The 15,872-nt window shown below is 40.2% G+C and overlaps 1 protein-coding gene across 1 annotated transcript; it reads right to left on the reverse strand.

The window, feature by feature from the left end:
• Positions 1-1,828: 1,828 nt before the first annotated feature.
• rnf139 (ring finger protein 139) lies at positions 1,829-13,652 on the reverse strand. Its single transcript, XM_012850984.3, has 6 exons — positions 13,109-13,652; positions 11,246-11,901; positions 8,935-9,082; positions 8,712-8,818; positions 6,550-6,801; positions 1,829-4,008 (listed from the first exon to the last, which is right to left on the reverse strand). Exons 1-6 carry the CDS (start codon positions 13,269-13,271, stop codon positions 3,229-3,231), a joined length of 2,106 nt encoding a protein of 701 aa, XP_012706438.2. The 5' UTR covers positions 13,272-13,652; the 3' UTR covers positions 1,829-3,228.
• Positions 13,653-15,872: the final 2,220 nt, after the last annotated feature.

Below are 15,872 nucleotides of genomic sequence, written 5' to 3' on the forward strand. Positions count from 1 at the left end.
GAGCCACAGTGGACAGTCGTCTGCATTGAATGATTTTGCATAAAATCAAAAACATTATTATGGACAATCCTCAACATCCTCTTCATGTTATTGTCATTGGAAAACTGTTTTTTCAGTCAAAGGCTTCTTCAGATCAGTTGTAAAACTGAGCGCTACAGGAGATCTTTCCTTCCCACAGCCATCATCATCTATAACTCATTGATAAAATGATTTACATCATTTATTTTCCTTCTGGGATAAATAAAGTATGTTTGAATTGAATTGTTGGCTTTGCAGCAATTCCTCATACTGTGCATGCATGAAGCGACAGTGGAGAGGAAATCTCCCCTTTTAACAGGAAGGAAAAACCTTCAGCAGAACCAGGCTCAGTGTGAACGGCCATTTGCCTCGACACAGAAGCACATATTGATCCAGGAATCCTCTCTATGTTAGATGGTAATGGTTGATCTGCCTCCCCTGGATGGTGTCAAAGCTAACAGAACCCCAGACCAAGTGTACCTACTATGAAGAGAAAAATGACAGAGAACAAAAAGTTAAAAATCAGATTTTTTTTCTCTAAGCATGTCGCCTTTCATCATATCCCAGCACCGCTACTTTAGCCTTAATCCAGATTTTGTTCCAGAAGTCTAATATAACTTTGACACTACTCTGCAAACCTAAGTCATGGTGCCATATTCTTTAGCGAAGCGGCTTCTTCCTGTTTTGAAAGGCCTTATAAACTTGTTTCTTGTTGAGCATTGCAAAGGATTTCCATTTTGGCATTGGTTTGACACATCTGTATGGTCCTAGGTCAAGATCAGTGAACTGTAAAATCCTCATTTTGATGTATGCTTAGTTTTTTCCCCATGACTGTAGCTGGTACAACACTTCTACAATAAATGGCCAGACCCTTAAATGTTTAAAAGTTGTACTTTAAGAAAACTCAAGAACTAATTTACTCTTGAATTCTGTCAATTAAGAATTTTGTTCAAAATGTAATGGACTGCTGAGAAGTGTTAATGTTTTAAAAAAACAAATCATAAATTGAAGTCTGTTAACTTATTGCAGAGGTATTAAAACGTTACCAGAGCAATATGGTGAAACAGCTCCATATAGTGGCTAATTGAATCAACATTTATTTTCTGAGTAGTAACTTTTGCTCGCTCATGAACTCAGCGGAATATATTTTCTAACAGGTTAGAAAAAGTGGTTTGGGAAAGCCCTAATTAAACATTGCAAGAAAGACAGTGGCCAAAAAAAATGCAATAGCAAAGAAACTTTTATTTACATAAATCTTTTTAAAATAAAAGGCAAAAAGAACAGCCTTTAACTTTCAAAAAGCTTTAAGATTAAACTAATAATCAGAATCCTTCATAGCTTGAGCATACCGAGATGCACAGCTTTTCCAATCGCATTCCTCCGACGTTCGCTCCGATCCCTTGTAAGTTATTCTCAGCTACCAGAACTGGAGTCATGAGCACAAGTTAAAGCCTCACAACATTCATGATGGTTAAATCTTTACCATAATACTCAGGTTTATGCTTGAATTTTCTTTTTTAAACCTAGAAATTCATTAAGATTTCTAGGTACAGAGAGTGACTATGTTTTACTACCTTTTCAAGGCATAAAAAATAAGACTTTTCAGTCGATTTGTCATTGTTTGCCAACAGCTCCAAATGAAAAAAAGGGCAGAAAAAGCCAAATTTCTGGGGGGAAAAAAAGTGTTGCTAAAAATTGCAATGAGCATATAGTATTAATGACAGTATTTGCAAATTTAAAAAATGGTAATCATCGCTTTAGAAAGACTCCCTCCAACCATATTGCACCAGCGACACAATAATTAATGCTATTTAGAAACAAGACTGTTTAATGACTTGTACAACCATCTGGAAAAAAAAAAAAAAACATGACAAATCCATCCAGCAAAAGTTATTTTACCTGATTCATAAAAAAATACTTTTTTTTCTTCCTTCAAGTAATTCAAATAGTACAGTTGGCAATTTTTACCATCGTTTTACACAATCTCTGCGGTTTTCTTTTGCAGAACCAGTAGTCTTACCATGAGCGACTCTTTCCGCACCTGAAACCCAATTTAATAACTTGTGTGAAGACAAAAACAGAAGTGTAAATATTAATAGAAACAAATCACCTGAAACCTTCAATATTAAAGAGAACATGTGCACAGGTTTCATGGTATGTACGACAACGTACACGATAAGTGAGGTCACAGAAGAGACCAGTAGTAAGCAATGAGAGGTATATCAGGGACTACAGTAGCAAGTTAGTCTTTAATCCGGACACACCTCGGTTTTTTCCACCGGCGAACGCCCTCACGCTGAGCTCGTTCACTGGGGTTTCACTTGCATGTATAAATAAAAATGGACAAAAATACTGAGTTTACCGCAAACTTGGGCCAATCTCAATATACAGTACAAGTTGGGGTACGAGGGGAGATCGCAGCTGGTTTGAGATGAGTCTCTGTAGCTTTCCACGAGAAACCTCATCAGCGTCCAATCAGTCACTTCAGATTGAAAAAATAATAATAATTTGTTTTGGCAAAGTTAAAACAGCAGGTTTGTCAAAGAGCTAAGGTGGAGGTCGAAAACCGAGACTGGATACGAAACTAAACTAAGATTGGAGAACTGAAAGCTTAAATATGATCAAAAAAAAAAAAAAAAAAAACAAACTGACATTTTAATGATCCAGAATTTCCTGCAAATTACAAGAGGGGGCACGGCTGCCATTTTTACGACACTGAATAAGCACATTACATGTCGGGACACGACCGCAGAAACAGAACCCCACTCCCCTGTCGGTCAAACCCAAAAATAAAATAACAATAATAATAATTTGTGTATCCAAGTCAAGGCGATGAGAAATTTACTTAAAGAAAGCCGCGTCCTGATGGAGAGATTTTATTTTTTTTTTTAAACCAGGCTTTCCGATAACTTCGACGGAAATTTAAAAAGACAAATCTGAGTTTTTGGTTTCTTCATCTTTCACACATTTCCTCACAACACACACACACACACACACACACACACACTGAATGAGCAGCTTTTACTCTTTCCACAAGCCCTTATAGAGTAAAACTCAAAAGAAACTAACAGGAAACAAAGAGACTGAGATCCCTGACGTTTTTTTTCCGAGAAAAAAAATAATAATAATTAAGTGTCTGAAGTTTTTAATACTCCTTTTTAACTTAAATATAAAGATATATGTATATTATTTTCTAGAGCTCCTCTGTCGTCAGTCTTCTGTCGAGTCCGTGTCGTCGTTGATATACTCTTCTTCTACGGGCGTGCTGCCGTTCTGAGTCCCCCACTCGTCCTCGTCGTACTCTATGCTGTCGTTGTCCTCCACCAGCTCGTCCGGCCCCGGCGGGCCGGCGGCAGCGTGCGCTCCGGCGGCCGCGCCGTTGGGCAGCAGCTCGGCGACCAGCTGTCCTCGCTGGTCTTCGCCGTGCGCCGGGGGGCCCGCCGCAGCGGCGTCCTGCGGCGCTGCGTAGCCCCCGTTGTTGTTGGAGAAGGCGGCCCTGTCCCGGCCCTCGTCCTCCACGTACACTCTCTGGTGGCACATGGGGCACGTGTCCTGGATGTAGAGCCACTTGCGCAGGCACAGCGCGTGGAAGTAGTGGTGGCACGGCGTGAGGCGCGCCGAGTTGGCGAACTCCTGGTAACAGATGGCGCACACGTCCTCGATGTCCCTCAGCTGGTCCCCGCGGACCTCCGGCAGGGAGTTGATCTTCTTCACGGCGGTGCGCCGGTTGATGAACGTCTTCCAGCCGTTCTTGGCCTGAAGGTAGATGTTGAAGTAGGCGTGCAGGCACATCATGCAGGCGCGGATCTTGCTGCCCGTCTCGAACATCATGGTGTAGGCGCCGTTGCCGAACATGATGACGCCGAACAGGAACTCGATGATGTTGCCGGTGGAGCGCACGTAGTAGACGTAGTCATCCAGCTTCTCCCAGAGGACGTTGGAGAAGCCGTCGACCATGAAGAGGCCGTAGACCGTCAGGGACACCAGGACCTGAGGTGGAAGGATGAGGCAAGTAAGAGCGTCTGCTATGAAGTGAACCAGTTTAACCACTTTAGTATGGAGCGAAGAACAAACGCTTGGCGTTTATAATTTTATTTGAAGAGGAATATGGTAGGGCTGGACGATACTTAATAACAAGCATATTGATAAAATAGAAATATTGATCGATAATTATCAACTAATTAAAAAACACATATTTTAAGTGTCGCCCTGGCCATTTTATGCTGTTGCTTAGCAACCTGTTTTTAGATACAGAAAACACAAACACTGAATTAAAACTCAACCCTTTATTCAGCCAACTTTTTATCAAAAAAGAAAAAACGCGTGCTCTCTGAACTCTTTGAAGGGGCGGGGCTTGGTCAAAGCGCAATCCTGGGTCTGTGTTGTGATTGGTTGGGAGGATGTAATGACTGTAATATTATTCTACATGGCTAGAATGCAAATGGAAAGAAAACTTTTATTCTATTGAACTTTTTATTGACCCTTTTTTCCTATCGTCGATACACGTCTATCGATCGATATATAATGTTGTTGAATTATCGTCCAGATTTAATATATTTTGCATTTTCTTTTCATGATCAAAACATGTAACTAGGCCGCTTTGTGAAATGGCTCCACTTCAGTAAGATTATAGGGGGATTTTTTTGTGCAAATAATTATTTTTTTTTGCAACAGACTGTCTAGTGTATTTGGGTCTGGAGTCATTCCCACATATGAGTAGGTTTCAGTCTTGATCATTCTACTGTAGCTCTGACTGGATGCCTTCAGCTTGTTGTCCTGCTGGAAGACGATCCTCCAGTTTATTCTAAAGCTTCCTGCAGTTTTCCTTCAGCGGTGTCCTGAATTTAGCTCCATTCATCTTCTCACCAGCGCTGATCAGATTCCATGTCCCTGCTGGAGAAAACTGTCCGCTTGTCTTTTCCTAACCTAACCGACCTATCTGATGTGTTCCTCAGACTTTCTCAGACGTGTCAGAGGGTGAACCTGTATTAGCATCACCCTTTGTAGATATTTTTTGTGTTAGATGTTCATGTATCCTTGCACATCAAAATTGTGTTGATTTGTAAGACTGATCGACTCAAGTCACACAAATTCCCAACAAAACGGATTGAAGTTTGCGGCTTTAATGCGTACTTGACCCAAAGACCCACCCTCTGTGGGGGCGGGCCTTTGGCTGCTCACAACCACTACTGAGCATTTTTTTTATGGATAAACCTTGCATATACAATCACTCTCACAAACACCCACAGGTGCTTGGATCAGGGGCTTACAGATACACTTCTATTCAGATAAACCTGTCATTAGCTTTGGCTCACAATTTATACATCGTATTAAATAATACTGCATTTTTTCAGTGATGTTATCAAGGTGTATGTCGTTTGTATCTGTTACACTTTTTCTGTTGGTTTTGCTGTTCTTTCTATGTCTTTTTCTGCAGGTGTAGAAGCAGACTCCAAGGATGTTATCTCTTTAACTCTCTTTTTCATCTGCTTTATTTTTGTCACATTTTCTCCCTTTTAACATTTTGCCTCATATTTTTTTTTTTGCTTTCTCTTTTACCTTTCCATTTCTTTGGGAATTTGAAATAATCCCAAAATAATATCCAATCGAGTTTTTTGCATATATAACCAAGCGGAGCACTATAGCGAAAGCCGTAAAGCTCCACTTGTGAAAGTAAATCTGTTGGGCTCTCCTTGGCATTAAGAAAGCGGTTCTTAGGCTACGTTCACACTGCAGGCCTTGATGCTCAATTCCGATTTTTTTGTGTAATCGGATTTTTTTTGCGTGTCCGTTCACATTTCCAAATATATGCGACTTGTATGTCATCTCCTGTGTGAACTGCATTTTAGTGTGTCCCGCATGCGCAGTAGAGGATGCGAGGACGTCATACGTAGCAAGCGTGCTCATTGTCTGTGGAAGTAAACATGGATCGTAATGCTGCGGCGTATCTTGCGTATTTTGCGTTCTTTACGTTATTCTCCAACGCAATCTTTTTAAGATCGAAAAGGAAGAGAGACAAATTTTAGCAATGTGAGCAGCTTTACTGATACGAACTTCATAATTTTCGAATGACAAAGGCAACCTTTATGTGCGTCTGAACGGATCTCTTTAGCGCTCTCACCTAAAAACACACATCTTCAGCGGCCATAGCAGCGAGTAAACGCGTTGCCGTGGGCAACAGGTGCTTGGTACCGCACAATAGCCAGGTCCACCGTTAGTGACGTTGGTCAAGTATCAATGACGTGTAGGTTGGGTGAATCCTGGCCGTACAGACACAGGTCGCATTTGAAAAGATCAGATACGTATCGGATTCAGGACCACATATCCAAGCGGCCTGGGTCGCATTTGAAAAAAAAAATCCGATCTGTGTTGTTCAGACTGTCATGAAAAGATCACATCCAGGTCACATATTGGCAAAAATCAGAATTGGGTTACTTCAAGCTGCAGTGTGAACGTAGCCTTAGTGCTCCACTGCCAGACAGGACAAATGAAAAAAAATAGATAAATCTAATCAAAATTCTTGGCACTCACCTTGAGACAGAGCTCGACACAGAAGGCCGTGACGGCGAAGAGCCAGGTGTTGAGGGCGTAGTGATGCCAGAGGGCGAAGCTGAGCGCCACGGGGAGCGCAAAGAGGGCCACGGACACCAGCAGGACCGGGAAATGGCGGCGAAAGGAGGAGACGTGGGATGCGCTGAGAGACATCAGGACGGGGTCGGTCATGCCGTGAATAAAGTGCAGGATGGCCGTCAGTAGAAGGCACATGTTTCGGCTCAGGCGGACCTTTGGGGAGAAGAGACACAGGTGTTTTGTCAGCAACACACAACTGTTATGAAATAACGGAGATATCATCCTTTCTGTCTCCTACTAGTTTAAAAGGGACAGCGGCCTTCAAGAACGACCAGAGAGCCAAACTCTCTCACCAGCCTCACTGCTGGCCCATTTCCACACAGACAACATGATTTAATCTCGTGGACAGTGGAAAAATAGAACAGTCCAAAGGCCACTTGTAATGTCTACCATGTAAGAACTGTGACAAGGCAGTGGTGCCAGACCTTCATTGAAAAACATCAATGTTTTAGACTTCATAAAAGCTTTGGTGAGCTCTACCATGTTGACACCACATCCCACTCCCTGAGCAGCTTTTTTTTTCTTAACCTTTATTTAACCATCGTACATTACACAAGGTACCAGTACAAAACTGCATAAATAGCATTTACAGAAGGTGAATAAAGGATGATTGGTCCGGACAACTTCTTAATGTAATTATAGCGGGATTGTAGTTTTTTTTTTTTTCGAGAGCAGGATTGCGGTTTGTAAACATGGACGCGAAGCAATTCTCCATTATCTTTCGCCTCCCGATGACATCACAATGTGGCAACTCCACTCAAACAAACTACTTTGCGCCCACGGTCTCCATTTGTAACGAATTAATTTTATTTAGTTAATTTACGGTGATCGTCTGACACTGTCGGTTATTTGACCAAACACCCGGGTCGTGTTATTTATTAGAAAACCAATCCCTCTGAGAAGAGGTGTGATTTCCCACAATACCTGGAAGATAAATCAAATTATGGTCATTAATGTTTTACTTTTATTTTGTTGATCATACAGTTATATAACATTGAAAAAAATAGTTTGCATTACTTTTATGTGTCCCTATTACAATAATGGGATGGTATTTTAATGTATTATAGGTATTTGGTCAAATAACCGACAGTGCCAAACGATCACTGTAAATTAACTAAATAAAACTGATTCGTTACAAATAGAGACCGCGGGCGCAATGTAGTTTGTTTGAGTGGAGTTGCCGTATCGTCCTCGGGAAGCGCATGGCCCCGAGCAGATCTGGTACCTACACCGGTCTACCCGGTCGATGAAGGCCCTGGACTATGACCGGGTAAGCCGGGTCCTTCAAAGGACGCACCCTCTGAATTTGTACCCACTGCCTCAGTAAGGACCAATTAGCTGTCCAACAAGGTGCCTATGTAAACAAAAAAAAACTCTGATCTAAGCATTAACAATTTCAGCAAAGAGCAACGTAGTAACTTTAGGGAATTTGCAACAGAAGGCTTGCAGCTTTTGGCAGGAAGAGGTGGTACTATATACAGAATTTCTATGAAAACGTTTGCCACCCTTTCCAGATTTTTATTCTAAAAACCAGCAAAGGGGAAGATTATGGTTTCACCACCATTTTACTAAAATGCACTACTTAATTTAAAATCCCACCAAAGTACAACGAGGCTTGGGTGGTACACTGACAAAATGTGATAAAAGTTCCAACAGGTATAAAAACTTTTTCAAGGCACTGTAAATACAAAGGAAGCCGATAAGATTCAACTGACTGGGACATGGAGACTTCAGCCAGGAGTGCACTAGAGATTTGTTGTGGTGGCATTTACTCACAACTGTTCGGATAGGGGGCAAACCGCTGTGTCCCAGATTTTAATTCAAATCCGGCATTCAGAGTGTCTCTACATTGTTAATGCTTTAAGGAAGTGAAATCAGAACCAAGGTATTACATTTTCTATCCTCCAAAATTCACATAGGAATATTAGGGGACATACATGCTCATTGGCACATCCCAGAAAGTGCTATGAAAATATAAAAAGTAGCTTAAAAGATAAAATAAAAAGGTTACTACAAATAACCTGTTAGCAAAAATGCAGTTTATGAGTCCTGCAGCGACATACCAAGCGTTCTTCTGGATCCAGGCTGCTGAGGCCAGTCTGCAGGGCCAGAATAAAGAACAAAACCGGAGCCACGAAGCCCAAGCGTTTGTCCTCTTCCTCAGTCGAACCTGGACATTTAAAACAAGATAAATAAATAAAAATCCATGAGCCAGCTCACAACAATCCATCCAGCAGATCACATTGGTTTGTATACAAACTTCTTCAACGCAAGCAAAACTAATACCTATGAAAGCCAGGATGCTGAGGCCGAGGTAGTGTGCCATGGAAGAGATGACGGCGCTCATGCCCAACACGGTCAGAGTGGAATCGCATCCAGAGATGATCAGGTTGCTCGTCAGATCCCAGAACACGTCCCAGCTGAACAGGTAACCCTGGAAATGGCAGGTACACAGTTATAAGACGTTTCCCCACAAATTAAACAGCAGCTTTTGTCTTGAGAACCTTAAAAGGTGACCTAATATGCTAACTTTTAAACATTTGGACAACAAGAAATGTGTACGTTACATTTTTGCAGAACATCTCTCAGATAATGAGATGTCATCCCCTCCAGTTTTACCTTTTTTGAGCTCCTTTCTGAATGACTCTTATGCAAATAAGCTGTAGCTGGCCACATCACTCGCACTTTAAGCATGTCAAAATGGCTGCAAACAGATGCACAACGGTGCAACAGCACATCTTTGACCCCAAGTCAGACCCAGAAGCTGAAGAGGTGAAGCCTCCTGCACCACCATTAAAAATACAGCAAATATTTCTGACTGGTAAGTAACCTAATCCTACAGGGCTACCTTACAAAAAGTTCCAGAGCTACATTTAAAGACGCGTGCTAAACTATGCTGTTATATCTTCACAGCTGCCCAGACACAGCTGTTTGCGAGTGTTACGTTTTTATAAAGTGTTGGTTTGCGGAACATACTACTGGGAGGCATTTTGGTTGTTTTAGATTGGAAAAATCTGTGGGAGGAAAAAATAAGACGCTTATAACGCTAATGTCCCTATGGGATTTTTGATCCAAATTAGCGTCACGCTAACTGTTGTCTGTGTCTGTTCAGCTGTAGCATATAAGGGATTTATAAGCACATTTTTCAGCATGTATGTATGCCAATGTTACCGTATATTTCAGACTACAAGGCGCAGTTAAAATCCTTAAATTTTCTCAAAAATTAATTGAGCACCTTATATATGATTACCGTTGTGTTACCGACTGATTTTATGTGGTACAATGCGCTAAATAATCTGTTAAAATATGTAAATACGACTTTGGTTAGCAACGAAGTCGTTCCGCTCAATGGCTATTTAAAGCATTACGGTACACTGTGTCACTACCTGATCGGACCCCTGATCAGGTAGTCTACAAGACTGCCTGACTGTAATGTCTAAACTAGAAGTACATACATGCTAGCAACAATTAGTCTAGTAAGTTAATTAAATATAAAAGTTAAGTTTATTTTAGCCTTATGTTAGAAACAGGGCAGTGTAGTCCAACTGCTCTGTCCTCCCGACAGAGAGGGATAGCTCTCTCGCACTGCAAAAAGGTAACTGTATTTTTCCTTGACTTGAGCAGCTAAATAAGACTATTTGCCAATAGAATGAGTATTTTTACCCCTAAAATAAGATAATTAGATATCCTCCACAAGAAATAAGATGATAGACATGAATTGTTCTTATTTTAAGTGCAAAAACTTTATTCCATTGGCAAACAGTCTTATTTACCTCCTCAAATCAAGGAAAAATACACTCAAGAAATTTTTACTTTTAGTTTCCTTTTTGCAGTACGGAGTGATATTAAACACTTGGGAAGAATATTTAACACACCTCATAATTCGGTGCGCCCTTTGGTCCGAAAAATACGGTAAGTTGTCCAGACACCAACAAAACAGTTACCTATTGATTTTTTTTTTTAGTGAATATGAAATATTCATATTCACTAAAATATTTTAGTGAATATATATTTTTTGTGAATTTTGGATTAATACATTGTTGGTTAATAGGAAGGTACTTTAAGTGAAATTAGAGGGAGTAGGGGTATGAAAAATAAGTTTTACTTCTTCATACCCCTTTTCAGACAACTTTCTTTAATCACTAATCAATGTCAGAAATCAGGGTAAATACACCTGATATATTTTATTTAGAGGAAAATTTTGTTTATCTCATCTCTATGTTCAAATGATTTAATTGAACTGGAACAGAAAATTTAATTTAATGTTTATCAATTACTTTTTTATGTAGTCCTTGGTTGATGAATTTCTTAAATTGATTATTTTTTATTATTATGTGGTAATTTCTGAAATTGATTTATTTAATATTTGTTAAATGTGTGTTAAATTTGTTAATTGTCTGAAATAAATTCATTCATTCATTCATTCATTCATTCAAATTTTCAAAATAGGTCACGTTTGACATCTTAAAACACATTTTAGAAAACTACTTTGTTTCTCAAAATCATTTTATGCACTCTGATTCTACTGGAACGAACCTAGAAACTCAATAAAAAGGGGATGAAAATGATGTCAGAAACTCCCAAGGAACAAACTTACCTGCGCATCAGAGCTCCCATCCGTTGACCCGCCTGCTGCATCCCCACTCTCCCTTCTGACCGCTTGCACAACATAAACCAGTATGAGTGCCTGGGCGGTGACCCGGGTCAGCCAGAACACCCGCAGGACGTCGGGAAACCTGATTCTTTTCCACGTGTCTTCCAGCAGAAGCTGAAGTCCATAAATCCTGTACATGTGCCGCACCAGCAGGTAGACGTAGCGGCACGAGTAGTAGAACCACTTGAGCCTCATGGCTAGGCAGACGGCCGTGTTGAGAGCGAGCGCCAGGCCCGAGACGACCGCCACCGTATGCCTGACGTCCGCAGGAAGATCTATGATCATCCCCCACAGAGGGATCATGATGTCCAAGACCACCAGCGCCGCAAACACCGACTGAAGATTGAGCAGGAACACGTAGCCGATGCCGAAGATCAGCTGGACCCCGGCCATGCCGAGCCACAGCGTTGTCCCGTTCCTGGGCAGCAGGTTGAATCCCAGAGCCGCTTTGTAGTACGCACTGTAGAAGTCTATGTGCGAGGTGGCGTAGTAGTTTATGAGGACCGCTGCCAAGCCCAGGAGGACAGCGAGGAAGAGGGTGTAGAACTTGAACAAGGCTTTCTGTGAGAGCAGCAACACCACCGTGGAGATGAGGATACCTGAGAGAAAGCATACCACAGGCACAATTAGCAACGGTCAGAATGGTTATTCCACAACCGAAACCCAATCAGGACACTAAATATTACAGATTTTCTATTCTAGGCACGCTAGACTGTTGCTCTTCTAGATTTATGTCCAGAATTTAAAAAGGTAATGAAAGTGAACCATCCGACATTAATATTGCTCTTCTTAGTTAGTATCCCTATGATCTGAGTGATCATAACATATAATGCTTGTTTACAAATTTCCAATAGTAGATAGGGGCCTATTTATAAAAAAAATAAGTTTTCTTTTCTTGTCGTGTAGCATTTGTGGTTCTAAACGAGTTTTAATCAGCCGACTTGGAGCAAAGATTGATGTTACGGTTGTAAAGGTTGCAGATCTTTGGTCTGTCACATATAATCCCGCTAAAATACAGAGGATTATGGTAATGTGAGGAAGAAAACCCTCGAGGGGTGCGAATACTTTTTAAAGCACTGTAAACGTGTGTTTTTCGTTCTCTGAATCTCTTAAAGTTAAATACTATAAAACTGTTTGTTACCACCTTACTGCAAAAGTACATTAAAGTCTTGTTTTAAGTTTAAACCTCACTCTTAACCATCACCAAGTAGTTGTTACAGTAACCCTGAAGCGTTCAAAGGTCTTCAGACGGTACGTTACGTAACCTGTCTGTTGACTCTACAATTTATCTTAATAAAAAAAAAAGTGATAAGAAAAGCTACACTAAAATTGTGTCATTCGAAATTAACTAAAAGGTTTTAGTGACGATAGCTTTGTGCATTGTAAGGCACATTTAAAAACAAGTCCAGCGGTTTTGTTGTTTTTTTTTTTTTGTAAAGTTTGAGATTTTTTATTTATTTATTTTGGTCAGGCGTTCCGTTAAGCCGCCAAGAACCCAGAGTGCGCCCCGCGGTCACCGAGAACAGCGGGACCAAAAACTGACACCGCACCTGTGGCTATACACTTTGCGTTAGCACTAACCGAACAAGTCAAGAGAGTCCTTAATGACAGACCCAAGTGAATAACAAAATATACAATCTAGTTAAGCAGTTTATCCAACAGATAATGTGTGCTCCGGCCAGTTAAGTCGGCTTTAGTCGCTCTGACAGCGCAGCTTCCGTTAGCTAGCTTAGCTGTCAACGCTAGCTGTTGCTTGTTGACAGTAAGGGCTCTTAGGTCTAAAGCGCTCGTTTCTAAAACGCTTACCGATAACTCGGACCAGCGCTTTGCCCGTAGCCCCGGCCCATCCCGACCCTTGGTCGTAGTAAGAGTTAAAAATGGCGTCGATAATGAAAATACAGGGAACTCTTAGAGCCACATCCAGCAACGCCAAGGCCTGCTGGCCTAGCCGGGCTTGAGTGGACGCCATACGGTTTTAGCGGTGGCGCTCCGGTCCCGGTCAGCTCGGATAATCCATGTAGAGTTAAGCTGCGTAAAAGTCCTCCAAACAAGCGGCCCCGTCGTTTCCAGTTTCGTCTCGCTTTACATTTGCTCGGGAGCTGGGAACCTGCTGCGGCTCGCCATGTTAGCCCAGCTCAACCTCCTGTTGCTTCTTGTGTTAAACGTCAACACTTCCTGCTTTCTCCTAACCGGCGGCCGTTAGCCGGCGGGGTGCTCCATCGGATCCCTGCGCTGGGGAGTTTCAACCATCCAATCCACGAAAACGCTGTTTCGTTCAGTTTTAGCCCGGGAGAGACCGCTGAAGTTGCTGGCTATATCCAGACGTAACGCTACGTAGTGTCAGCGTCGGTGGGTGTGGCAGCTGACGTAACAAGTTTCACATAACTTCGCATACATTTCATAACCGCCTCAATAATAATAATAATAAACTACTGTAAAATGTACACATTTTACACTGATTTTAGCCTATTCACGGAAATGTACTTGTCATTTCAGATTATATAAAGTACAAAAGTCAGTATTAAATAGAACTGTTAATGAGAGAAACCGAAGGGAAGAAATAATAATGATCAGATTAAGAGTAGGTCATACTTATTTAAATGACAATTTATATTTAATAGGGAGGAAAAACAATGATAAATGTGAAGGATGTGGAGAGATAGAAAATGTAGAACAACTGTAAAACATATGAACCTGAAAGGGAGAAATTGAGAAGAGTAGTTGAAAGGACAGGCCAAGAATGGAATCTTAAAGGATTATTGGAAAATAAAGGAAATATAAAGGAGATTTATAGATTAAGGAAATCATTATTTATTTATCTTCAGAATACAAAATTAAAAAATAGATAGATAAATAATAATAAATAAATAAATAGATGTAAAACAGTGTTGCTACACACTCATGAACAGTAGGTGGCGGTATGCACCTTAAAGTTGCTTGCGATCCGCCAGGATAGAAAAGAAGAAGAAGAAGAAGTACTTGTCATTTCTGTGTTCAGATAGGATTTAAAATTTGAATATACCGACATTACTTGAACGTAGAGGATGACTGTTTGTATTTATATTTGAAACCTATAACCAGAATTAAATTTGGACTTCATCTGAATAGAAAAGAAGGGAATCTTGTGGAAAGTTTTGGAAAACTTCCACCAGTAATCTGCAAACAAAATCAACCTCATTAGGACAAGACTTATTAAAAAAAAACATTACAAAGACAGATACTTCAGCAGACTATTGTCTTAATGTAAAAAAAAAATGTGTGTAGTTAACAGAACATAGATGCAGCTGTGTGAACAGGGGCCTGCCTTATATTTGTATTCTCTTAATAAATAATCCTATATAAATAAAGATAATTATTTAAGCTTTACAGTGGTCTAGGATAATTTTATTATATATAATTGGATCAGTGTTTTCAAGTTTGATACCTTTTCTCTCTGTGTGAGTCTGGCTGTGAGCTCTGAATGACCATCCATCCCTAACGATTATTTCCTGTCATATAAGTAGTCTAGCCTACAACTGGCTGTTGAACAACCCTGACATCTGCCAGAAAAGACTGGCTGATTTAAACATCTGGAGAAAGACGTTTTGGGGTTTGTTTTGATGTATTTAACTATGAACAAAATTAATAGGAGCTAACGACAGTGTCTTAAGAAATTAAAGGACAAATCAAGAGTATATTATCAAGTGAGTCAGCAAGCTGAACAATGTTGCTGCACATGTGCATTTAAGAAACTAAATTAGAGCTTCGGCAAAACAGCCCAATAGTTAGAAAAACATTACACACTATCCTTGAAGTGGGTAACAAGTCAAAATGGTCAATTGATGAAAAAAAAAAAAAAAAAGGCAAAGCAACGACTTGTTACATCCTCTATGGTTACGTAACCAGAAAAATCTGTCATATTACAAAAATCTTGCTAAGTGCTTGTTTAGGACCTTGTTATACTGATGCATGGTCAACAAATCTTAGTTTTGCTTCAAAAGCATTTTTAGACAATGTCTAAAGGAAACATTCTCCCTTCTGTGAAAGTTTACATTCTTTTCAAACTTTGCTGGTTTTAGGCAGCTTTCTTCCTGCAACACAATGCTAATACATGAAGGCTTGTTCTTGCTCTGGCTGCTGGAGCTCCCTGAGGGTCAAGGAAATTTGAAGATAAAGAGGTGACCTTTTTGTCAAGTTAAAGAGATTGATTTATTTAAAATGTGCTTCTTTTTTTTTTTTTTTTTTTTTTTTAAAACAGACTCTTATTGCAGGAATAAAATGGATTATAAATTTTAAATTGTTCAGAATAAAATACCAACTAAAAACAAAGACCTAAAGGGTGGACACTTGATTAGCTACTTTACCCAGATATGTTTTTATTAGTAAAGTTAAAAAGAAATGTAAAGCTTTTCATGAGAGAAAAATAAGGTTGCAAGCACCTTAGTTATCTTGTGCAACCAGTTAGTTTACACCTTGGTAGAAACCTGCAGTTTTTCTGTCAAAACTTTAACACCAGTTCTTCTAGCATGTGTTTAATCAGGAACAGACAATAAACTGATATCACATGTTATAATTGAACCCATTATTCTAT

The sequence above is a fragment of the Fundulus heteroclitus genome, chromosome 13, assembly GCF_011125445.2.
Source record: "Fundulus heteroclitus isolate FHET01 chromosome 13, MU-UCD_Fhet_4.1, whole genome shotgun sequence".
Lineage (NCBI taxonomy): Eukaryota > Metazoa > Chordata > Actinopteri > Cyprinodontiformes > Fundulidae > Fundulus > Fundulus heteroclitus.

Coding starts and splice junctions, on each gene's coding strand:
- rnf139 (XM_012850984.3), bottom strand. CDS start 13,271: ATGGCGTCCACTCAAGCCCGGCTAGGCCAGCAGGCCTTGGCGTTGCTG. Junction 11,902..13,108: donor AGCGCTGGTCCGAGTTATCG/GTAAGCGTTTTA, acceptor GCTTTCTCTCAG/GTATCCTCATCTCCACGGTG. Junction 6,802..8,711: donor TGGATCCAGAAGAACGCTTG/GTATGTCGCTGC, acceptor TTCTCCCCAAAG/GTCCGCCTGAGCCGAAACAT.